Here is a 25,045-nt window from a genome sequence, read left to right on the forward strand (position 1 = left end):
TCCCACTCAACAGCTCTCTGTGCCCATGGATGCTAGGGCACTGGACGTCCACTCTATAGCGGAAGTCACCCATAGTACTGTGCCCGTTCAATTACGGGTTTCTGGTAACCGCAGTGAGACCATGCAGTTCCTCCTCATTGCATCTCCCCATGTTCTGGTAGTTTTGGGATTTTCCAGGCTACAAAACACAATCCTGTGATTGACTGGACCATACGCTACATCCTGGGTTGGAGTCCTTTTTGCCATTCCCACTGCCTTCAAGCAGCACAGCCTTCCCCAATACATCCTCCTCAGGATGTTAGCAAGACTGTGGATGTCTCTGCTTTTCCTACTGAATACCATGACCTCCTGGAAGTGTTCGGTAAGGCACGTGCTACTTCCCTTGCCCTGCACCATCCTTATGATTGTGCCTTTGATCTTCTCCCAGGCACTACACCACCTCGGGTCGGCTGTATTCTCTGTCCGGACCAGAGACCAAGGCTATGTAGGAGTACATAGAGGAGTCTCTAGCCACTGGGGCCGTCTGTCCTTCTGCATCTCCTGCCGGCCCATGGTTTTTCTTTGTGGAGGACAAGACCCTTCCCCCATGCATTGACTACCGGGGACTTAATGATATCACGGTCAAATCGTTACCCCCTACCTCCCCTCGGCATTTGAACCTCTCCAGGGGGCTACCATGTTTTCCAAGTTGGACATATGGATTGCCTACCACCTGGTTCGGATACGCGAGGGGGATGAGTGGAAGACACCCTTCAACACAGCCAGTGGACATTATGAGTGTCAGGTCATGCCATTTGGACTCACCAACGCTGTCTTCCAGGCTTTGGTCAATGATGTGCTTCGGGACATGCTAAACCGGTTTGTGTTCCTCTACCTGGACGACATGCTGTTTTTTTCCCCAATCTGCCCAAGAACATGTACCCCACGTCAGACAGGTCCTTCAGCGCCTCCTGGAGAACCAATTGTTTGTGAAAGCAGAGAAGTGTGATTTCCACCGCTCTACAATCACCTTTCTGGGATATGTCATTGCTGAGGGCAATGTTTAGATGGATCCTGGAAAGGTGAAAACAGTGGTGGATTGGCCTCAACCAACGTACAGGGTGCAGTTGCAACGGTTTCTTGGGTTTGCATACTTCTACCGCCGTTTCATTCGGGATTACAGCACCCTGGCGGCCCCCCTCTCGGCACTCACCTCCCCCAAGGTACCGTTCAAATGGTCTCCAGCTATCGACAAAGCCTTTGTGGACCTGAAGCATCGGTTCACAACAGCACTCATCCATCCGGACCCCTTGCGCCAATTTGTGGTGGAAGTGGATGCTTCGGATGTTGGAGTGGAGGTCATCCTGACCCAGCGATCTGCCCAGGACCAGAAGCTTCATCCCTGTGAGGCCAGTTGGAATTACTGCCAAATTCTCTAAAACGACGTTGGAGGCAGCTTATGGTAGAGAAATGAACATTTTCTGGCATCAGCTCTGGTGGCCATTCTTGCAGTCAGCATGCCAATTGCACGCTCCCTCAACTTGAGACATCTGTTGCGTTGTGACAAATTGTGTTGTGACAAAACTGCATATTTTAGAGTGGCCTTTTATTGTCCACAGGTGCACCTGTGTAATGCTGTTTAATCAGCTTATTGATATGCCACACCTCAGGTGGATGGATTATCTTGGCAAAGAACAAAATCCTCACTAATAGGGATGTTAACAAATGTCTAAACTATTATTGCACACGGTGAGCCCATGCAACTTACAGTATTATGTGACTTGTCCATCAATTACAGCAAGCGAGGGGGCCCACAAAATGCAGCCGAGGCCAATTTGATTTAATTATTTGTGAAGCACAAACATAAATATTGATTGTCAGCCGTTATTATCCAGCTAATTTCCTGTGCGGCACCACCTCCCATATCAATGTGCTCCGCTCTGCATGATTGAGCGTCTAGTGAGCTTTGCGCTAGCATTGCACTCTACTGCTCTGCTTTACTCTACTGTTTGCATATGTAAAGCTCAGCGGAGCCTCAGCGCTCGCACAACCACTCTAACTAATCGTCTTGACGAGCCCGCCCATAATCCAACGCAACATGAGCAATGATTGAATATTTGTTTTTAATACCGGGCCACTTTCTTTAAACGTCGGCGGGTAGTGGGTAGGGCACCCCCCTGACCGCCAAGGGAGCAGTGGAACTAGATAGTGTGAGGAGGACACAGAGAGAGAGGGAGAGAAAGAGACAGGGTGATGAAGGATGGAGTTTAATGAATGAAAAGAGAGATAGATAGAGAGCGAGTGAGGAGAGATGAGGTTGATTGTGTGCATTGTCTGTGGGTGTTGTTGTATTGTGCATATAGTACGTACGCGCTGAGCTCTAAGGAAGTGTAAAGTGCGGCGCTCTATAACTCTATTTAACAGAATGAACATTACCCAATACCAAGACATTTTATCCCAAAAACCTGCTTGGGCTCTACCAGGAGGCTGACACAAGTGGATCTTCCAGTAAGACAATAACCCGAAGAACTAATCAAAATCCACAAAGGAATGGTTAATTGATCACAAAATAAAAGTCTCAGTCTCTGGACTTGAACCCCATTGAAAACCTGTGGTTTGAACTGAAAAGTGAAGTCCACAAGTGCAGACGAAGGATATCAAGGATCTGGAAAGATTCTATTTGAAGGAATAGTCTAAGATCCTCCCAACGTGTCCTCCAATCCCATAAAACATTTTAGAAAAAGGCTGTGTCGTTATCCTCACGTAATTGTTGGCATCCTTGAAAAAAATAAAACGAATCCTGAGCTATATTGTATGCTAAAAATGTTTTTATTATGTTATACTAATACAGTTGCTCAGAGAAAGAGATTTTGTTTAACAAGTAATTTAAAACATTTTTTTACAGAGAGGGACATGTTTCAGGGCTTTCACAAACAACTTAGAAATATAATATCATTCTATAAGTTCTAATAGAAAATGTTTTTGTAAAATAATAGTGTTAAGTCAATATTAACAAGGGTTCTAATGGTCAGATTTTCTCCTTTTAGCATCTGTTGTTCCCCTTTTATTTGTGCACCACATTTTGGGAAAGCTGTTTGACTTATAATACTCAATGTTGTCGTTTCACCTCCCCCTTATTTTAATGGACTTACTGAAAGTCCGTGTTTCTTAGAGCAACTATAAAAACCCAAATAACAACTGTGAAAGTGATGAAACAAAAGTCAATTCCTTTCTACAGAAATATTGAAGATTTGTGCATTGTCCCTGGCCAATAATAAATCAAATAAAGTAAATCAAGGGTATGCTTCCCTAATGGCCCCCTATTTCCTATATAGTGTAATACTGTTAACCAGGGCCCATAGGTCTCAGGTCAAAAGTAGTGCACTATATAGGGAATAGGGTGCCATTTGGGTATGCAACTTAAGTGAAATTGTCAGTGCGCAGCCTGCCAGGATTCTTTCCATATAGCACTCTAGTAAAAAGTAGTACACTATATTGGGTGTAGGGGGCCATTTGGGACTCAGCCTAAGTCAAGTTGTCAGTGTGCAGGCTGCCATGATCTGATCCCCTGTGCTGTCTGTCGTCTCTGGGTACAGGCCCATCTCCTGTAGGTGAAGGAGGAACCATATGGTTGTACTGCTAACATCTGACTCGCCCCCTCTTAACATGTGTTTCTCAGCATCAGCTGCAATTAGGGGCCTACCATTGCGTCTAAATAAAGGGGCTCGTCTCTCTATCGCATGCAGCCGCAGATTACCCCCAGAGCTCCCCACCAACACCAATGTGGTGCATGGGGATGGGGGGATGACTTTTCTTCCTCCATCCCTCTTTCATTCCCTCCCTCCTGGCCCGCTGCTTGTCACACACGTTTAGCCTGATTCATTGACACGTCACAGGATCTGGGGCCTACCAAAACGCCCCAGAGACAATGACAGCATCACCTTCTCTCCTTCAAACTCATCTGTAGTACACCTTTTTAGTCCTCGTTCACCTTGTTCAATCAAAAGCTGCATGTGGAGGTATCTGGGAAATGTTCTGTTTGTGTGACCATTTGCACAATATTGATGTTGTGAAGCTAAAAGGAACACCAGAGCGCTCTCTCGCTGTTTTTCTGCCTCACTGTGGGAATTTCCATATACTGGTTTTGATTGAATAGCGGCAGTAACGGGGTAAAGTTATCGTTTCCAGCTAGCCATAACATAGCATCGTGATTCTTAATCCACTGTATTGATTTAGCCTGTTTTCTGTTTTGTCTGCTGTGTTCCAGCAAGGTTAGTTTGTGGAAGTCACCCTATCACAGAAATAAGAGAGTGTATTGAAGTGTACTACCAATTTTTATTAGTCATGTTTTACTAATTTGATTTATACTGTAGCTCTTGAAAGACGACGACTTGAAACGTCATTGACGCTTTTCCGCGTTTATCCGTGTAAAAACAGAAACGCTCTGTTTTCAATTACTGATTCCAGTTGGAAAAACAGCTGGGCACATCTATCCAGGTATATGCTCCTATTTTCTTAAGGAATGAGTCTTTACATTGGGGATTGGCATCACATCGATAATTGCACGAGCAGAATTACAGACACCAGCAAACCCTGGTTGCGGCGAGAGGGAGGTGTACTCTCCATGGTGGCTTTATGGTTTACGTCTCGCTGATGCAAAGTGATGTGTACTAATTCTACATCTGGTCAAACAAAACAGGCCCCAGAAGTTCAGCCAATGCAAAAATCACTTCCCTTTTTCTCGTCCTTTCCTTCTTTCCTCCTGCCCTCTCTTTATTCAAGCCATTTATGCATCTTTATTCATTTTTCTCCCATCCACAATGATTGACAAATAACTGGGGGTGACCTTGAAGGTTGTATGCGTTGAGCTTTAGCTTGCTCAGCCTTTGTTTAGTGGATCTGTGCCGCTGTATCAGGGCCTTGTCATTTGGACTGAGGCTTTGAGGACTTGATTGTAGCCTACAGTCTAAATACCCAAACAAACTGCTGGGGCCAAAATGTGCTATTGGTTTGCTGTGTATTTACATTCCTTCCTTCTTCTCACTCTGTCTTTCTACATCTCTCTCTCTCTTCTGTGTTTCGCTTTCTCTCTCATCTCGCTCTTGTCTCTCTCGCTATCTCTCCCGTCTTTTCCTCTCTCTGTCTCTTCTCACTCCCTTCTTCGCTCCCTCTTTTCTCTGAATGGCACATGCAGGATCTCTGGCCTTTTATGTTTACATAAAAACCAGTTTGGGGGAAGAAATTAAGTTTAGAGATTTCAATTTAGGAATTCCATATTCTTCATTTCCTTTTTGCTTGGGGCCGTATTATGTGAACTCTGTAATTCATTCTGAGGTAAACTTTAACTCTGGCACCCACATGTTCTTGCGCTCATGCTCTGGCACTTCATATTTATCAGACACACACACACAGTCAATGAACAAAGGAAAAGCTGAAATATTGAACGTGTGTTGTCGCTCTTAGGGCGCTTTAAGTGTGAATGTTTATGCATATGCACTCGACTGTTTCAAAGCGTGCCGGGTTCCAAATGTGTTTTCCTACTTGTTTCGCATACGGCTTGCTTGAGCAAAGTCGAGGACAGAAATCTATTCATAATTCAAAGAAACAACAACGGCGAGTTGAAAGCTATAACAAATTGGAGGGAAAAGTTGAATTTGTATCTTCTTAGGAGGCTGACTCCATAATACATACTGCTCCCACTGTGTGGTAATGGGATATATGATGGATGGCCAACCAGCATAGACTCCCATTCCTTCTCTTTGCTATTCATCTGTTTATCTATTTATTTATTTCTTCCATCATCCAGTGAGACCCAGACTAACTGTGGATTGGGCCCTGGAGGGTCTCTGGAGGGTTTGCCGTAAGTGGCCTAAAAGGGATATTTCACCCAAATTACACAATAATATATTGGTTTCTGTACTCTGTTAGCAGTCTATGCAGTAAGATGTCAGCAATCTTTGGTTTTGTGTACCTGGCCACTGTCTTCAAATGTGCCACTTTGTAATTTGGGTGAACTATCCCTTTAACATGGTTGTTTATCAAAAGAAGGATGGATACTACAATTTACTATAGATCCTTTAGGGCATTTGGTGTTGATTGATGTCATTGGTGGCACAAGGTGCAGTGTGGCTTTGGCTTCGGCTTCCTCAAAGCAGATTTGATGTGGTTGCTGTGAGCCCATAAGTTAAAGGTACAACTGTCTCCACTCATATATTGTGCCAAACAACACCCCTTGGCTGTGGTATATACTGTACTGTATTCACGATATACCATGCCTCCTCAGGCCTTATTAACGCTAAAGTACCACATAGCACTTTAATACTTTGTTGAATCACAGTACATTAACAATCAATGTCTGGACATTGTACCTGTCTTGTAGATTATGCACTCTAAAAAAGGGTACATTAGAAGAGTATACTGTACATACACCACTACAACCAGACCAGTTGTTTCTCAAGATGTTGCTCAAGCTAGCCAACCTCGACCTAAAGAAGTGAAATTCCTGATTTTTACCTGGATTATGTTGGAGAGGCTTCCATTAAATAACACCCTCTGTTTTCTGTTGGACAGGTAACTCTTTATCCACAATATAGCATGGGGTGTGAAGTCATAACACATTTTTTTTCCCAGAAGCAGACTATGATCGATTATGTCGAAAGCCATCCTGAAGTCTTACAAAACAGCCCCCACAATCTTTTCATCATCAGCCCATCATCAGTCTTTTGTGTGCTGTGCTGTGCTTGTTGAATGTCCTTGCCTATAAGCGTGCTGAAAGTCTGTTGTCCATTTGTTCAATGTAAAATAGCTACTTTTTTTCCAAAAGTTTAGGAAGGGTTGGTAACAGGCTGATTGGTTGGCTATTTGAGCCAGTAAAGGGGCTTTACTATTCTTGCATAGGGAATGACTTTTGCTTCCCTCCAGGCCTGAGGGCACACACTTTCTAGTTGGCTAAGATATGCCAAATAGGAGTGGCAATATCGTCCTCTATTATCCTCAGTAATTTTCCATCCAAGTTGTCAGAACCCGGTGGCTTATCATTGTTGATAGACAACAATACTTTTTTCACCTCTTCCACACTCACTTTACGGATTTCAAAATTACAATGCTTGTCTCTCATAATTTGTTCAGTTATACCGTACTTGGATGTGTAGTGTCAGCGTTTGTTGCTGGCATGTTTGCTAATCTTAACAATGAAATAATCATTACAGTAGATGGCAACATCAGTGGGTTTTGTGCTGAATGAACCATCTGATTCAATGAATGAGTTTATCTTTTTGCCCAAAATTTCATTTACGGTGCTCCAAAGCTTTTTACTATTATTCTTTATATAATTAATCTTTGTTTCACAGTGTAGTTTCATCTTCTTTTTATTCAGTTTAGTCACACGATTTCTCAATTTGCAGTACATTTTCGAATCGGTTGTGTCAAGTGCAGCAGCTACTATAGTTGCACCTCATTACACACATACAGACCAGCAAACATTATTTAAATCATCAACAGAGGAATTACTGCAAAACTTATTGTATGATCTCTTATACACCATGTTAGGCCAAGCCTTAACTTTGGTTTTCCTAGATATGGCTACTGTATTATGGTCACTACATCCATTGGATTTGGATACTGCTCTAAAGCACATATCTGCAGCATCAGTAAAAGTTGTGATACATACATGTTGATGATTTCATTGCTATGCTGTTTGTAACTGCCCTTGTAGGTTGACTGATAACCTGAACCAGTTTGAAGCTTTTTCTTGAGTGGGCAGCTTGATAAAAGCCAGTCAATATTGAAATCACACAGAAAATATACAAATATATATACAAATATCCTGCTCTGTCCATGTCTGATCTGTGATAAACGTTTTGACCAAACCCACTGGTCTGCCACAGTATGTACAGTCGGAAGTTCACCACAGTATGTACAGTCGGAAGTTTACCACAGTATGTACAGTCGGAAGTTTACCACAGTATGTACAGTCAGAAGTTTACATACACTTAGGTTGGAGTCATTAAAACCCGTTTTTCAACCACTCCACAAATTTCTTGTTAACAAACTATAGTTTTGGCAAGTCGGTTAGGACATCTACTTTGTGCATGGCACAAGTCATCTTTCCAACATTTGTTTACAGACAGATTAATTCACTGTATCACAATTCCAGTGGGTCATAAGTTTATATACACTAAGTTGACTGTGCCTTTAAACAGCTTGGAAAATTCCAGAAAATGATGTCATGGTTTGAGAAGCTTCTGATAGGCTGACTTTGGTGCGAAAAGTGCAAATCAATCCCAGAACAACAGCAAAGGACCTTGTGAAGATGCTGAAGATGCTGGAGGAAACCGGTACAAAAGTATCTATATCCACATAACCTGAAAGGCCGCTCAGCAAGGAAGAAGACACTGATCCAAAACCGCTATAAAAAAGCCATACTACGTTTTGCAACTGCATATGGGGACAAAGATCATACTTTTTGGAGAAATGTCCTCTGGTATGATGAAACAAAAATAGAACTGTTTGGCCATAATGACCATTGTTATGTTTGGAGGAAAAAGGGGGAGGCTTGCAAGCCGAAGAACGCCATCCCAACCGTGAAGCATGGGGGCGTCAACATCATGTTGTGGGGGTGCTTTGCTCTAGGAGGGACTGGTGCACATCACAAAATAGATGGCATCGTGAGGAAGGACAATTATGTGGATATATTGACGCAACATCTCAAGACATTAGTCAGGAATTTAAAGCATGGTCGCAAATGGGTCTTTCAAGCATACTTCCAAAGTTGTGGCAAAATGGCTTAAGGACAACAAAGTCAAGGTATTGGAGTGGCCATCACAACGCCCTGACCTTAATCCTATCGAAAATCTGTGGGCAGAACTGAAAAGGCGTGTACGAGCAAGTAGGCCTACAAACCTGACTCAGTTACACCAGCTCTGTCAGGAGGAATGGGCCAAAATTCACCCAACTTATTGTGGGAAGCTTGTGGAAGGCTGCCTGAAACATTTGACCCAAATTTAAACAATTTAAAGGCAATGCTACCAGATACTAATTGAGTGTATGTAAACTTCTGGCCCACTGGGAATGTGATGAAAGAAATAAAAGCTGAAATTAGTCACTCCCTCTACTATTATTCTGACATTTCACAACCTTAAAATAAAGTGGTGATCCTAACTGACCTAAGACAGGGAATTTTTACTAGGATTAAATGTCAGGAATTGTGAAAAACAGAGTTTTTAAATGTGTTTGGCTAAGGTGTATGTAAACTTCTGACTTCAACTGTACCTCTCTGTTGATATCACGTACATTATCAAGCATTTCACACGTTATCCAGATACTGATTGTTAGCACTTGGTGGTCTATAGCGGCTTCCCACAATAATGGGCTTTAAGTGAGGCAGATGAATCTGTAGCCATATTACTTCCACAGTTTTTTAACATGAGATCATCTATACGCTTTACAGGAATGTGGTTCTGAATATACACCGCAACACCACCCACATTGACATTTCTGTCTTTTTTGTAGATGTTATAACCATGGATTGCTACCACTGTATCATCAAAGGTATTATCTAAGTGAGTTTCAGAGATAGTCAGAACATGAATTGTCATCTGTCAAGTTATTGATTTCATGAACCTTGTTTCTTAGGCTACAAATGTTAGTGTGGGATATTTTTAGCACATATTGGATGCTTGATTGTTTTTATTGCTTTACTGGGAAGCTTATCAGAATTGGACATGCTCATGTTATTTATGTTTGAGGTGATAGTGCAGGATGAACCGACCACAGTGGACTTCCTACTAGGGCACACTGCCTGAGTGCTAACAGTATAACTCTGGTTCATAGGCACAATAGTTGTAGGCTCAACAGAGGCCAAAATCTCCAGGTCTCCCTCATCTTCAACCTTATTTTTGCTCCCAATCAAGGGCGTTGCTCAGGGACCTGTGTTGTCCCCCACTACCTTACCACTCCCCTGGGGGTGACCTCTCACGTCCCGCCCGCACCGCTGCTTGTACAGGCCCCTGGGATATGGAGGGGGGGGGGGGGGGGGTGCAGGTATAGCATAGAGGCAAGGTGACAGCACTCTAAACCAATGGCGCATCAAGACACTTCTTCCCCGGGCAGCAGGACCGTAGATCAGAACAGGGAGGATGGCGGAGCGACTGAGGGTGACAGGGGAATAACATCCCTTTCTCCTCAATCGACAGGGACCATAACTCCTGCTTCTCCAGGGACAGATTGAGAAAGGCAATAGCCAGGGGCTGTGAAGCACGGATGCTTAGGAGAATTGAAAGTTAAAGAAGCAGCGGTTGGGACTTTTTGTTATTTTATTTTTTTTGTCCCTTTTTTTATGTATATATAAAAAAATCCTTATAAAACTATCGAACAATAAATCCTGTGCATTCTTGCACCCCCCCAAAAATAAAAATAAATAATTTTATATACACTGAGTGTACAAAACATTAAGAACACCTCCCAGATATTGAGTTGCACCTCCCCTTTCACCCTCAGAACAGCCTCACTTCGTCGGGGCATGGACTCTACAAGATGTTGAAAGCGTTCCACTAGGGATGCTGGCCTGTGTTGATTCCAATGCTTCCCACAGTTGTGTCAAGTTGGTTGGATGCCCTTTCTTGATGCACATGGGAAACTGTTGAGCGTGAAAAACCCAGCAGCATTGCAGTTCTTGTATGTTTCAAAGTATTTTTTGCTACTTTTTGATATCTACCATGACTCTTAGATTATGTAGAGCAAGACCAGGATATTTGAACCAAACAGAGTTTCCTTCTGAAGCTTCATTTCCTGGTCCAGGCTTAGTGGTGTTTCTGATTGTTATACTGCTTGGTGTGTTGTAGTGTATTGTATATTGTAGAGTACTGTGATGAGCTGGTACTAATGATAGTGCACTGTTATGAATCATTGTGTTACATGGTCTTGTGTCTCTCAGAGCCTGTATGGTTACTGCTGCATCCGGTCTGAGCTGTCTCACTCACACCATCTCTCCTTCTCTCTCTCTCTCTCCCTTCCTCACTCTCTCTCTCTTCCCCTGTCTTTCCTCCCGTCTCCTTCTCTTCCTCACCCCCCATCCCCGTCCTCTTCCCCCTTATCTCTCTCCATCCTGCCTGAGGCAAGAGCCTCCTCCTTCTCCATGCATGGCCACTTTCCCCTGGGGAACAGCTTTTATTGACTGATCAATTTCACAGTAGCTTATTGAATGCCTTTTAATGGTTTCTTTATTTTCAATTACAATACACTGTGTCTCGCCTGACGACGTGGCAACCGACAACGACCCAATGTATTCACCAGAGAGCAGCGAAATTTTGAACCCCCATTTTGAGAAATTACGAATGTTTTATGTGTTCGTTGTAATGTGTTTGGGAATTTTATTGTCACGTTGGGATAATATTGTCCTAAACTGTGTGGGGCGAAAAAGATTGACTGGTTGAATATCATTAGTCAAGATATTATACCAATAGTGATAATAAAGAAACACTACACAACAGAAAACCTCAGTCAAATCACATTAAATGAATTAATATTTGTGTTGGTTGAGATTTAGGCCTAATACATTCCACCATAGAGTAGCTTGTGATTTCCAAGCCCAGTATGGTCACTGACTAGATGAGGGGAAGGGTACATTTCAATGTGCGTTGGAGATTAATCGGCGGTATATAAAAAAAAAATGGGATTATTTCATTCAGGCACTGTCATCAAGTTGATGAAGGCAAACACCGATAGGTCTGGTAAATACAGTGGATGAAAAATAAAAACTGCTAGAGTGTTAAGGTGTGTGTATATTGGATGGCGGGGATTGTGCGTGCCTGCCAGCCGACCAGGTTACCAGGCACCTGCTCCACTGAAGGTGAAAGAAGTGCTCACTTGAGCTCATTGAAAAGTAGATGTGACAGTAAATTTTTCAGCCTCCCGAGATGGGAGATCTTGTTATAGCAGTCAGGATGGGGGTCAGGGCAGTGGCTGTTGATGATTGAGGAAAAGAGAAGTAAATTCATTCTGCTTCAGGCACTTTGTCAAGTGCCAGTAGCTTACCGTTGAGAGCCACTCACCCATCACTGTGTTACGGCCCCAGAGGTCACCCTCCCGTCGTAAATCAGAGTCGCCTCGCCTCGGCTGCTAAACCTATTGCCTGCTCTCCTATTGCCGCTCCCCCTGCTCCTAGTGAAATGAAAACGGAAGATCAGCCAAGCCCATGTTGCTGCTGCTGTATTGAAGAACATAACAGGGGCATGCATGTAAGGAGATGACTGGGACTGGGAAAGAACTCTCTGGGAGCACTCCTCCACGCCACATGTTGCTTCTGTTTCATAAAAGCCACCTCTCTTTTTTCGCTCTTAATTCAATTCAATGTGCTTTATTGGCATAGAAAAAAAACATGTTTACATTGCGAAAGCAAGTCTCTCGGTCTCTTTCTCTCAGGGTACATATCGATCCTCACGTATCAAGTCAGTAAAAAGTGTAATTTCTCAGTTTTTTCTTCTTCTTTCTATTGTTTATGAGAATGAGGCAATTAATTGGTCTGTTTAAGTTGGAGCAACCCATTCCTGGTGGTTTATGATGTGTATAGAGTTTTTGCGGCCATTGCATGGTTGCAGTTGCATTGCCATCAGTGACAATGTTTTTGATTACTCCTGACAAACCTCCTTGGAGTGTTAATTAAAAATGGCAGCAGATGCGCAGGTGTGGGAGATCATTAGGAGACACAGGGCCCCCTTGTTCACACACACACACACTTGTCTCGCCCCAGCCCAGCGTGCACACGATTGCACACACACAGGCCTCCATAGCTCAGAGGAGAAGTTATCAGGAAAGGGGAGAAGAGAAAAGGAGCAGAGAGGAGAGGAGCAAGGGAGAGGGGTGGAGAGGATAGAAGGATGGAAGATGAGAGAAAAGAGGAGAAGGACGGAGAAGAGGAGAGGAAACAGCGCTAACACCGTAATCTGCCAGACAATAGATAGAACCAAACCAGAAGCATATCCAAAACCAACTCAACCAGCAGGTGCCTTAATAACATACAACCGTCAATCCTACACACCTACAAACTGTTCTAGGATCAGCATTAGTCAGCCCTATCCAGTATCTCTCACTTTGGGTTTCCATGTCTGAGTGATGGCGCTAAATGCCCTAACAACAGCTGCAAGCAGCACGAAAGCTATCAGCAGCGTGTTTCTGAATCTCCCCTAAAGTGCGAAAGGTCTGATGATACTCAAACATGCTGTGTTAGTTTTTCTGGTGAAACGTAAGCTCCAGTCTACAGAAGGATTCCTTCATTTTTCAGTCTTTGCTCGCACTGCCATCACGGCCCAGAGCTTTGGACCCAGCCGGGACTCAGGGCTGGCCTCACGCAACTCTACATACAGACCTTCACAGGGTGCCTCCAAACCAAACATCAAATGTACAAACGCAAACCCCCAAAGGCTCTCTTTCTTTCAACCTGTTAATTGATATATTATGAAATTATTGAAATCTTGTGTGGCCATGTGCAAACATTTTTCTGGGATGGTGGGAAAGAGAGAGAGAGAGAGAGAGGAAAAGGGATCCAGTGTGTGTGTGCACTGCTGTTTTTAATATTCCTTCTTATTAGGGTGTGATTATCCTCCCACGCCTGGCTTCTCTCACATGATGACTGGAAGAGGAGCGGGGAGACCAGGAGAGAGGACTCTGAAAACCTGCGTTTTCACCTCTAACTTTACACTTTCATTTCAGATTTTTCCTCAGTGAATCAGCCTTTTTTCTTAAAGTAACTGTGAATTCTGATGGATAAATGACAAAGATAGTTGATTTAAAAAGTTTTTATAGAAAAATTGTGTCCGTAAAATAGCTATTTAAATATATGGATACTAGCCTACAATGGATGTTCAGGGTTTGTTTAAATATTAGGCAATTTTGAGCATTACTGCTCTTGCATCCCTTGAGAAGAGTCATTGGCGTATTTGTTGATGGTATCATGCCAAACATTGTCGACGACCTCTGAAGACTCCCACCGTTTAACAGGCGCTAACATCAGCCGTAAGCGAACGGTTAGCCTTTTCCAGCATCTCTCTCCCAGGATGTTTATGCCTTTATGTTCGCCTCCTCTTCACGCATACACACACACTCGCGTCCAAAGGCCTCTCCAGTCAGCCGATGCGCTTCTGCCGCTGCTCCTCACCGCCTTCAACATACTCTGGCACAGTTTTGCTAACCTCTCAAATAGAAAATTCCACCCTTTGATGCAAATCGCCAGAGCAGGCTGGATACATGCCACTGAGGATGCTGGCGACCGTGCTATGATCTGACGGAATATTCCGTGCACCAAGAGAAGAAAAAAAATGGAAAGGAAAGGACGACAAACAGAGAGAAACAGGATGGAGGGAAGAGGAGAAGAAGAAGAAGAAGAAGAAGAAAAAAGGCAGCGAGAAACTGCAGAGCAGGTCTCCGGGGGCCCGACCAAGCACTTTGTATCGTACATATATCACCTGTCAACCACGGGCTCTAAAGAGACACACAGAAACACAATGGAACTGACAGATGGTCCAAAACAAACCAAACCTGGTTTGATGCTATTAAAAACTGTTTACCTCAGCCAGACGGCTGCCTGTGTGTGTGTGTGTGTGTGTGTGTACAGTATGTGTGAGAAGGTGTTTGTGTTTGTTCTGTTCGTGTGTGTGTGCTGTTTCTTAGCTCCCAGCATTTCATCCAGCTCACTGTTATGTTAGCAGCTCCCAGGCGGCAGTTCTAAGGCCGAATAGTGCAGTGTGTGTGTGCTTGTGTGTGTAGGAGCTGTACCACAATTAAGATTAAACAAAAGACACAACATAGTGAAACATTCTCACTGATTACTATGGTTGTTGTTGGACACCAGCTAAACTCTCTTTAAGTACTGACTGATCAAACCCCCCCAAGCGAAGGGTAAGAGAGAATATCCCCCTTCCCTATCCCCCCTTCTTCATCCCATCCTCCCCTCTAAAGAGGTCTGACACCTTAGAATGATGAACCCCTTAAATGCACTGACCTTTCTCATGTGGACTTCACCCCCCCCCCCCCACACACACACTTTCTCCATGTAGATGAGACAGAGACAGATTAAGATATTTCTGATGGGGAGCGATTTGAGCGCAACACGCTAAATTAATTCTGGTGGAAGCCAGCCCACCTCCTGTTACTGACACAGGGCCACTTTGAGACCATGACAACTATGCGAGAGGAGAGGAGTTGACAGGCCGTGGGTGTGTAGGTGTGTGTGGAAGTGTGATTACTTTGCAAGAGTAACGTGTTACAATTATTGTATCAGATGCAGTCTCAGTTGCAGTTATAATATTCCTATTCAAAGGCGTTTTTTGGGTTTGCTTAAGACAGCATCCAATTATATGTGATGATGGACTTTGGGCTCCTTTGGGCTTCTGAATTTTCTCCATAATTACAAGAGCATAATTTGTCATTCAGAGCTGACAGCCTCGTGTGTGTGTGTGTATGTTTAATTTAGGAAATAATTAATGATTACTTTGTCCCATTACATAGTTTATTTGTCACGTTCTGACCTTAGTTCTTTTGTTATGTCTTTGTTTTAGTTGGGCAGGGGTTGGGTGGGCGGTCTATGTTCTTTTTCTATGATTTGGTATTTCTGTGTTTGGCCTGGTATGGTTCTCAAATCAGAGGCAGCTGTCAATCGTTGTCCCTGATTGAGAACCATACTTAGACAGCCTGTTTTCACCCTTGAGTTGTGGGTGATTATTTTCTGTATCGGTTTTTGTTATTTCACATTGTTATTTTGTATTTTTCAGTGTTCTATTAAAAGAATTATGAACAAGTACCACACTGCGCATTGGTCCTCCGATCCTTCCTACTACTCCTCGTCAGAGGAGGAAGAAGACCGTTACAGAATCACCCACCACCAAAGGACCAAGCAGCATGGTGAGGAGCAGCAGAGCTATCTGGAGAAAAGGACATGGGAGGAGATACTGGAAGGCAAGGGACCCTGGGCACAGGCTGGGAGTATCGTCGTCCACAGGAGGACCTGGAGGCATTTAAGGCTGAGCGGAAACACTACGAGGAGTTGGCACGGAGGCAGCCCCAAAAATGTATTGGGGGGAGGCACACGAGGAGTTAGGCTGAGTCAGGAGTCAGACCTGAGCCAACTCCACTTGTTTATCGTAAGGACCCAAGGATGGAACCAGAGCTGGTCAGGGCGAAATTTTAGGTGAGCGACGGAAGCGAAGCAGAGACAGTGAAGGAGTTAATGGGGAGATTGGAGGAGAGAGTAATGAGGGAGTTGCTGTGTTGGTGCATGAGGCACGACATCCGCCCGATGGAGTGTGTCTGGGATTTGATGTCACCTGAGTCAGCTCTCCATACTTGTCCTGAGGTGCGTGCTAGCCGTCTGGTGAAGACTGTGCCAGCCCCACGCACCAGGCCTCCTGTGCGCCTCCCTAGCCCTGCACGTCCTGTGCCAGCTCCGCGCTACAGCTCTCCAAGATGTGCTTACCGTGGTGGGTGTCGTACTGGTCAGGCACTGTGTTATGCGGTGTCGTACTGGTCAGGCACTGTGTTATGCGGTGGAGCGTGCGGTGTCCACAGTACTAAGAACGTGTGCGCTACATCCCAGCTTCCCGCATCTGCCGGGCTAGGGTGAGGATCCAGCCAGGGCGGATGGTGCCAGCTCTGCTCTCCAAGACCTCCAGTGCGTCTCCTCGGGCCAGGATATCCTGCGTCAGCTCTGCACACTGTGTCTCCCGTGTGTCTGCACAGCCCAGTGCATCCTGTGCCTGCGCCCCGCACGTGCCGGGTTAAAGTCACCAGCCAGGACGGGTTGTGCAGGCCCTTAGTTCGAGGCCTCCACGGCCCGGTCTATCCTGTGCCTCCTCCGAGGACCAGGCTGTCTCTCCGTCTCCTCCCTACAGGTGCTCCCGCCTGCTCAGCGCTGCCAGAGTCTCCCTCCTGCTCAGCGCTGCCAGAGTCTCCCTCCTGCTCAGCGCTGCCAGAGTCTCCCTCCTGCTCAGCGCTGCCAGAGTCTCCCTCCTGCTCAGCGCTGCCAGAGTCTCCCTCCTGCTCAGCGCTGCCAGAGTCTTCCTCCTGCTCAGCGCTGCCAGAGTCTCCCTCCTGCTCAGCGCTGCCAGAGTCTCCCTCTTGCTCAGCGCTGCCAGAGTCTCCCGCCTGTCCTGAGCTGCCAGAGTCTCCCGCCTGTCCTGAGCTGCCAGAGTCTCCCGCCTGTCCTGAGCTGCCAGAGTCTCCCGCCTGTCCTGAGCTGCCAGAGCCGCCGGTTACTCTGCTGCTGCCAGAATCGCCCTTCCCTCCGGTGCTGCCGGTATCTCCCATCCATTCGGGACCCGTTGCGAAGAGGCCACGGAGGCGGGTAGGCGGGCAAAGACTATGGTGGAGTGGTGTCCACGTCCCGCGCCAGAGCCGCCACCGCGGACAGACGCCCACCCAGACCCTCCCCTATAGGTTCAGTTTTTGCGGCCGGAGTCCGCACCTTTGAGGGGGGGTATTGTCATGTTCTGACCTTAGTTCTTTTGTTATGTCTTTGTTTTAGTTGGTCAGGGCGTGAGTTGGGTGGGTGGTCTATGTTCTTTTTCTATGATTTGGTATTTCTGTGTTTGGCCTGGTATGGTTCTCAAGTCAGAGGCAGCTGTCAATCGTTGTCCCTGATTGAGAACCATACTTAGGCAGCCTGTTTTCACCCTTGAGTTGTGGGTGATTATTTTCTGTGTCTGTGTGTTCCCCACGGAACTGTTTTGGTTTTTGTTATTTCACGTTGTTAGTTTGTATTTTTCAGTGTTCTATTAAAAGAATCATGAACAGGTACCACGCGGCGCATTGGTCCTCCGATCCTTCCTACTTACTCCTCGTCAGAGGAGGAAGAAGACCGTTACATTATTAGGCATGGCATATTATAGTATCCTGATATTAGGAACACCTTCCTAATATGGAGTTGCACCCCTTTCTGCCCTCAGAAAAGTCTTAATTCGTCAGGGCAAGGACTCGACAATGTGTCGAAAGTGTTCCACAGGGATGCTGGCACATGTGGAATCCAATACATTCCACAGTTGTTTCAAGTTGGCTGGATGTCCTTTGGGTGGTGGAGCATTGCTGATACACATGGGAAACTGTTGAGCGTGAAAAACCCACCAGGGTGGTGGACCATTGTTGATGCACACTGGAAACTGTTGAGCATGAAAAACCCAGCAGCGTTGCAGTTCTTGAAACGCTCAAACTGGTGCGCTTGGCACCTAATACCATACCACTTTGAAGGCGCTTAAATATTTTGTCTTGCCCAATCACCCTCTGAATGGCACACATACACAATCCATGACTAAAGGCTTAAAAATCCTTCTTTAACCTGTCTCCTCCCCATCATCTACACTGATTTAAGTGGATTTTACAGGTGACATCAATAATTTATTTAACCAGGAAAACCCATTGAGACCCAGAGTCTCTTTTTCAAGGGAGACCTGGCCTAGAAGGCAGCAACAATCATTACATTACATAATTAAAACATACAACAATACAATACAAGTCAACAACATGATCCAGCCTAAAAAAAAAGCATTTACACTCTTCTGTAACAGAGTCGGGGATCATAGCTTTCTCCTGGATTCACCTGGTTAGTCTATGTCATGTTTTGTACACTCACTGTGTGCATTACTGTTTCAGCTGTCCATGCTCTGATTGGCTCCAATGACCGCCATTGGGTCATCCCTTGTGTTAGGTTTGTTCCAATCTGATTGGTCAGTTAGACATTTGAGTCCAAGATAAAACATTTTTAGTTGCAGACAACCTTTTGACATCTCAGTTTACACGAAACACACTGGAATAAGCTATCTATGAAAACTTTTGAGTACATGATTAAAAAAACACTGACAAAAGCATAGTCTAAAACTACTGGTCCTGAGTTGTGTATCATGTATATTGTATCTTATTTTTGCTTGGATATGTCTGTTAATACATTCGATTCCCTGCATTCTGTAATTCACTGATTATTGTGGTTGACAATTATTTTCCACAATTTCAGATGTGCTGTTCATTTAGGATTATCTGTACCGTATACCCTGTAAAATATATTACCTTTTGTCAATTTTTGCAAATATCTTTAAATAGGAAAGAATCTCCTTATTAGAAAAGCCTCTACTTGTAATACCCCAGGGAGTGCCACACATATTTTCTTCCCCAAACAGTCCAAGTGGTTCCATGTTTAGTATGTTTGTAAAGCGGTGTGAACAGAGACGTGGGACCGCAGAGGCCTCCCTCGTGGTGGAACTATGCCTGTTGATTTAGCATGCTACGGTTCCCATGGCATTACAGTGAAAAGTACAGGAGTATTATACAAGTATGACATTCCACAATTGTGTGTGTGTGTGGCTCCAAATTGCTTCAAAAATACTTTTTATGGAAGCACAAGAACCAAAATATCCAGGGATGAATAATAATGTGCAAACTGAATTGAAGAAAAGTTGTTACTTTGTGTCGCTTCAGTTGAGGTCATTGGCAGTCCAAATCAGATAGTATAGATAAGAGAGTGTGTGCTGCAATAGAAGTGAGCCGGAATCAAACCATGCTCTCTGGTGTTTCAGAGGCAGCGGCTTAGACCACTAGACCACCCCAGGCCATTCAGACAAGATCATTATCTGAGGTGACCATTGTGGTCAACAGTGATCATTTCCTCATAAATATACTTTCCTGTTGGTAATTTAATTCACTCTTGGAATGAAATGTCCCAACCACATGTTGGGACATTTCCATAATATAGGGCCCTATAAAATCTTCGTTGCCATGAACGCGTATAGAATCACGGAATCCAGACATTAAAACAGAATTCAACAATATTCCAAAATGTATTGAACTTAGTAGGTTAAAGTACTAATTGCGTTGAACTGATTAGAAAATGCATTAAATTGCCCAAGATTTTCATAACTCCTGAACATTATGCATCACTGATTCGTATTTCCCTTCAACTTCCTGAATAGTGAGTGCGCGTTTGTCTACCACTGTGTAGCCATTAACGATGATGCTAGTGTAATGACAACCGTCTTCTGGGAGATGGAAAGGTTTTTCCAAAATGATATTATGATTATTTGCATCAATCCAGTGTCCACTCTGCAATCATATGAGCGCTACAGAAACATTGCAAATCAAACAATAGCATCTGGCTGGGGTGATTACAGCCCCCAATTTTTTTTAAATGATCCCAGAACCTCAAAAGTGGTCTCCTGATGTGGTTTAAAGTATTATTGTGGACATACAAAATCAAATGTGGTTGTTTTTCTCTCCCTTTTTTTTGTTGTTGTTTGAAAAACTAAAACCTGAAAAAAACAAATGGAATTTGGAGGGGATAAAACTAAACAGATTTTATAGGGCCCTAATAATTTAACCCTCGATGTACTTTAAATTCAACATTCAATTTACCTCAATCAATCACCCAACTACCTCGTACCTCAGTACACTGACTCAGTACCGGTACTCCTGTATATCGCCTCGTCATTTTATCGTGTTACTATTTTATTTTGTATCTATTCATACATTTTCTCACTTTTTAACTGCATTGTTGGAGTAAGCGTTTAATGGTAAAGTCTACAATAATTGTATTCGGCGCATGCGACAAATAACATTTGATTTGATTTGATTTAAAGCTATTTCTTGATCAATGAAAAGTGAACACAGTAACTGTCCAAATGCATTTCTGTTTTAACGGGCAACATTTTTGTTGTATTACAATATTGTTAAATAACAAGGATGTGAAAATGACAATCACAGTTATATCATCGAAATGATCTATGTCAAGACAAATTAAGGAAATTGTGTTAATTTAGAAACGGTTTATAGGATAAAACAAATTGGGATGTCATTACTTATTTACTGTTGTATTACTTTTTTAAAGTGTAGAACAGGGGTAGGCAACACGGGTCCTCGAGTGCCGCAGGCACTTCATGTTTTTGGTTTAACTAACCTGGGAGACCAGGTGTATTCGATTCAGGCAATCACTGAATCAGGTGTGGTGCCTAGTTGGAACAAAATCGTGCAGTACCTGCGGCACTCCAGGAACAGGGTTGCCTACCCCTGGCGTAGACTGAAAGAACAATAATTGGGATATTATAATAAATAATTTTTATTTGATCTTATCTTTTCACTTATCAAATCACTGTGTTAATTGTAATACTCCAATATATTAGATAACACATGTTTTCAAAACTCCTTGGCTGAGTGATGTGAGAGGTAGGTGAACCAGACAAACTGACAGTGTGTGTGTGTCTGTTTCCTTCAGGTCAGCTGTCCATTCCTTGTGTCCCAAAGAGCCTAAAGGATTCCCACAGTCATGCTACAGGTGTCTTGATCCCCAGAATGGTAATAACACACATACTGTACACGTACACACATACACATTTAGTGCATTCGGAAATTATTCAGACCCCTTCACTTTTTCCACATTGTGTTACGTTACAGCCTTATTCTAAAATGTATACAAATATGTGTTTTACTCATCAATCTACACACAATACCCCATAATGGCAAAACAAAAACAGGTTTATAGAAATGTTTGTAAAAAAAATGTTTTTTAAATGTATTTACATAACAATTCAGACCCTTTGCTATGAGACTCAGAATTGAGCTCCGGTGCATCTTGTTTCCATTGATCATCCTTGAGATGATTCTACAACATGATTGGAGTCCACCTGTGGTAAATTCCATTGATTGGACATGATTTAGAAAAGTACACACCTGTCTATAAGGTCCCACAGTTGACAGTGCATGTCAGAGCAAACACCAAGTCATGAGAAGGAATTGTCTGTAGAACTCTGAGACAGGATTGTGTCGAGGCACAGCATTGAAGGTCCTCAAGAACATAGTGGCTTTCATAAATCTTAAATGGAGTAGGATTGGAACCACGAAGACTCTTCCTAGAGCTGGCCGCCCGGCCAAACTGAGCAATCGGGGGAGAAGGGCCTTGGTCAGTGAGGTGACCAAGAACCCGATGGTCACTCTGACAGAGCTCCAGAGTTCCTCTGTGGAGATGGGAGAACCTTTCAGAAGGACAACATCTCTGTAGCAATCCACTAATCAGGTCTTTATGGTAGAGCGGCCAGACAGAAACCCATTTTCAGTAAAAGGCACATGACAGCCCACTTGGAGTTTGCCAAAAGGTCCCTAAAGGACTGTCATACCATGAGAAACAAGATGTTATGGTCTGATGAAACCAAGATTGAACTATTTGGCCTGAATGTCAAGCATCATGTCTGGAGGAAACATGGCACCATACCTACGATGAAGCATGGTGGTGGCAGCATCATGCTGTGGGGATGTTTTTCAGGGACTGGGAGACTAGTCAGGATTGAGGGAAAGATGAACGGAGCAAAGTGCAGAGAGATCATTGATGAAAACCTGTTCCAGAGCGTTCAGGACCTCAGACTGGGGCATAGGTTCACCTTCAGACAGGACAACAACCCTAAGCACACAGCCTAGGCAACGCAGGAGTGGCTTCGGGGAAGTCTCTGAATGTCCTTGAGTGGCCCAGCCAAATCAAATCAATGTTTATTTGTCACGTGTAGACGACCTTACAGTGAAATGCTTACTTGCAGGCTCTAACCAATAGTGCCCGGACCTGAACCCGATCGAACATCTCTGGAGAGACCTGAAAATAGATGTGCAACGACGCTCCCCGTCCAACTTGACAGAGCTTGAGAGAATCTGCAAAGAAGTAGTGTCATACCAAAGAACACTCGAGGCTGTAATCGCTGCCAAAGGTGCAAAGTACTGAAAAAATATAAAGTACTGGATAAAATACATGAATACTTATGTAAATATGATATTTCAGTCATTTCTTTTGTGTGTGAAAGTTGCTACATTTTCTACAAGCCTGTTTTTGTTTGTCATTATGGTACGGTATTGTGTGTAGATGGATAAGAAAACAAATGAACCCATTTTAGAATAAGGCTGTAATGTAACAAAATGTGGAAGAGGTCCAGGGGTCTGTACACTTTCCGAATGCACGGTACATACACACCACTGTTAAATCTGTCACTCGCTCCTCTGGGCCTTTTGGGCTTTCTAACAGGCTAAACACCGGAGGTCAGGCTGTGGCATTTGACCTGTGAACCCAAGACAAAAACAGCTTGAGCTCCAGGCCAGGTGATTACTATAGAGCGCTACTGTATTCAGGGCAGCCCAGTAATGTTTTAGTCTCCCCCTCGGCCCCTTTCCTTCCCTGCTGTCCTCCCCTACTAATTCCCCACAACCTCCCCCAATATTTTCATGTCTCCCCCTTCTCTCGCTCCCTTTCCTTCCCTCCTGCCTGTCCTCCCCTACTCAATCCCCACCACTTTTACCATATTTCAGGTCCTCCCCATGTCTGCCTCTCCCTCTCTCTGTCTCCCCCTTCTTTTCCCCCTGTTCTCTGACTCTACTAGTAGGTTTCCCATGTCCTCCCCCTTTCTCCCTCCACCTGTCTCCCATGTCTTCCTCTGTCTACTGTCTCCCCCTTTCCCTCCCTTCTCTCTGCTGTTGTCTGATCCTACCGGAGGTCCTCAGTCATCACAGCAAGCCTCTGTGCTGGAGGTCAGTGTGAGGCCTAATGTAAGGTGAATAACTTGGGGCTGAGTAGCTAAGACCCAACTAGTGTATGTACAGAGCAGGACAGGGGACAGAGTAGTAGTGCTGATCTAGGATCAGGTCCACTCTGTCCATATAATAGTATTCCTTGTGATCTAAAAGGCATAACTGATCATAAATCAGCACTCCTACTCTGAGAATCTTGATACTTATGGCCCCAGAGAATTGACATTGACTTTTGGTCCTCAGTACTGAAGCAAGCGAGTTGTTTTAACTTCCCTTTTAAGTTCTGACTGACTGGGGCAAGGATCACCAAGTAGATTCAGCCGCAGGCCAATTTTTTTCTTCAGTGGATGGTCGGGGGGACGGAACATAGTTACAAATCATTTGTAGACTGCAAATAGACCACAAGAAGACCAAAAAGATATAACATTTGACGTAAACACAATCCTTTCAAACCTTTCTTACGTTTGTATACGATCACATATCTCTATTATGCGTGGGAATACGGGAACATATTTCCAAAATTCAAGTAACTTGGAGATGATTTCTCTGGGTGTTTACAATCTTTTATGTCCAACAATGAAAATTCACAACAACATTAAAAAAGAATATATATATATATGATTTTTTTTGCTCAGAAAACTTGGGAGGCCAAATAAAACTACCCACTGGCCGCCAGTTGGGGAACCCTGGACTAGGACATGCCGTGTGGGACGCCTCCACATACATGCACACTGGTTGCCTCCTAAAAGGCACTACATAGGGAATCGGGTACCCATTTCAGCAGACACTGATGTAATGTTGTGAAAACAGATCAAACAAATGAAACTACAAACAATGAGGCAAAAGTGGCAGTTTGATTTGAATATAGATTGTGATAGTTACAGGGAGGAATAAAGATGACAGAGCCCACATCAGGCATACTGTACCACTGTACTATAGGCCCCCTGGTGGACAGTGGTGGGAGAGCATCAGTAGTCACATCACTGTCTTTCATCCCTTGCTAACCCAGTGTGTTTGCGTGTGTGTCCTGTGGATAGTGGTGTGTGTATTTCTAGCTGATTGTGCAGTGTAGGTGTGTGTATGTCCAGGGCAGCGTAGAAACGGTTACTGTCCCATTTCTGATATGATCATGCTTGACTTTAGCCCCTTTGCTCTGTTTGGTTTGGTTTTCATTTGGGTGGTCCACTCGATCCATGTGAAGTGTGTATGGCTGTTTGAACTTGTCTGTTTCTCTGTGGGGCCTGGCGTGACCTGAAACCTAATACTTAAGTACACACAATTAAGTTCACACCAGAGGTTACATGGGGAAATAGGCCCTTTCCCAGAGGTGTGAATCAGTTCAACCTGTATACAAGAGCCAGAGGCTTCTCACCACTCATGGTTCAAGGTTAAGAATTTCTTTGGTTGGAAAAGAGGCGGGTCTGAGACCTGGTTCGCTGTCCCCGTGGAGATGGTGATATCCAATCGGATATCCTGTTCTAGGATTTGTTCTGATCAGCTGTGGTGAAAATATCCCACTGTGCAGTAATGTCCAGAGTGT

At 44.1% G+C, this 25,045-nt stretch overlaps 1 protein-coding gene across 3 annotated transcripts in view; it reads left to right on the forward strand.

Annotated features, from left to right (window-relative positions):
• Positions 1 to 25,045, forward strand: part of LOC109902929 (adhesion G-protein coupled receptor D2) — a 126,237-nt gene that overhangs the window by 94,645 nt on the left and 6,547 nt on the right. For 2 of the 3 annotated variants that reach the window (XM_031786446.1, XM_031786447.1), the window contains exon 24: positions 21,218 to 21,297. In XM_031786446.1, the coding sequence (XP_031642306.1) occupies positions 21,218 to 21,297 (80 nt within the window). Of the gene's footprint in view, positions 1 to 21,217; positions 21,298 to 23,005; positions 23,080 to 25,045 lie in introns of all 3 variants that reach the window. The other variant, XM_031786448.1, reaches the window with a different exon arrangement.

The sequence above is a fragment of the Oncorhynchus kisutch genome, linkage group LG13, assembly GCF_002021735.2.
Source record: "Oncorhynchus kisutch isolate 150728-3 linkage group LG13, Okis_V2, whole genome shotgun sequence".
Classification (NCBI taxonomy): Eukaryota; Metazoa; Chordata; class Actinopteri; order Salmoniformes; family Salmonidae; genus Oncorhynchus; species Oncorhynchus kisutch.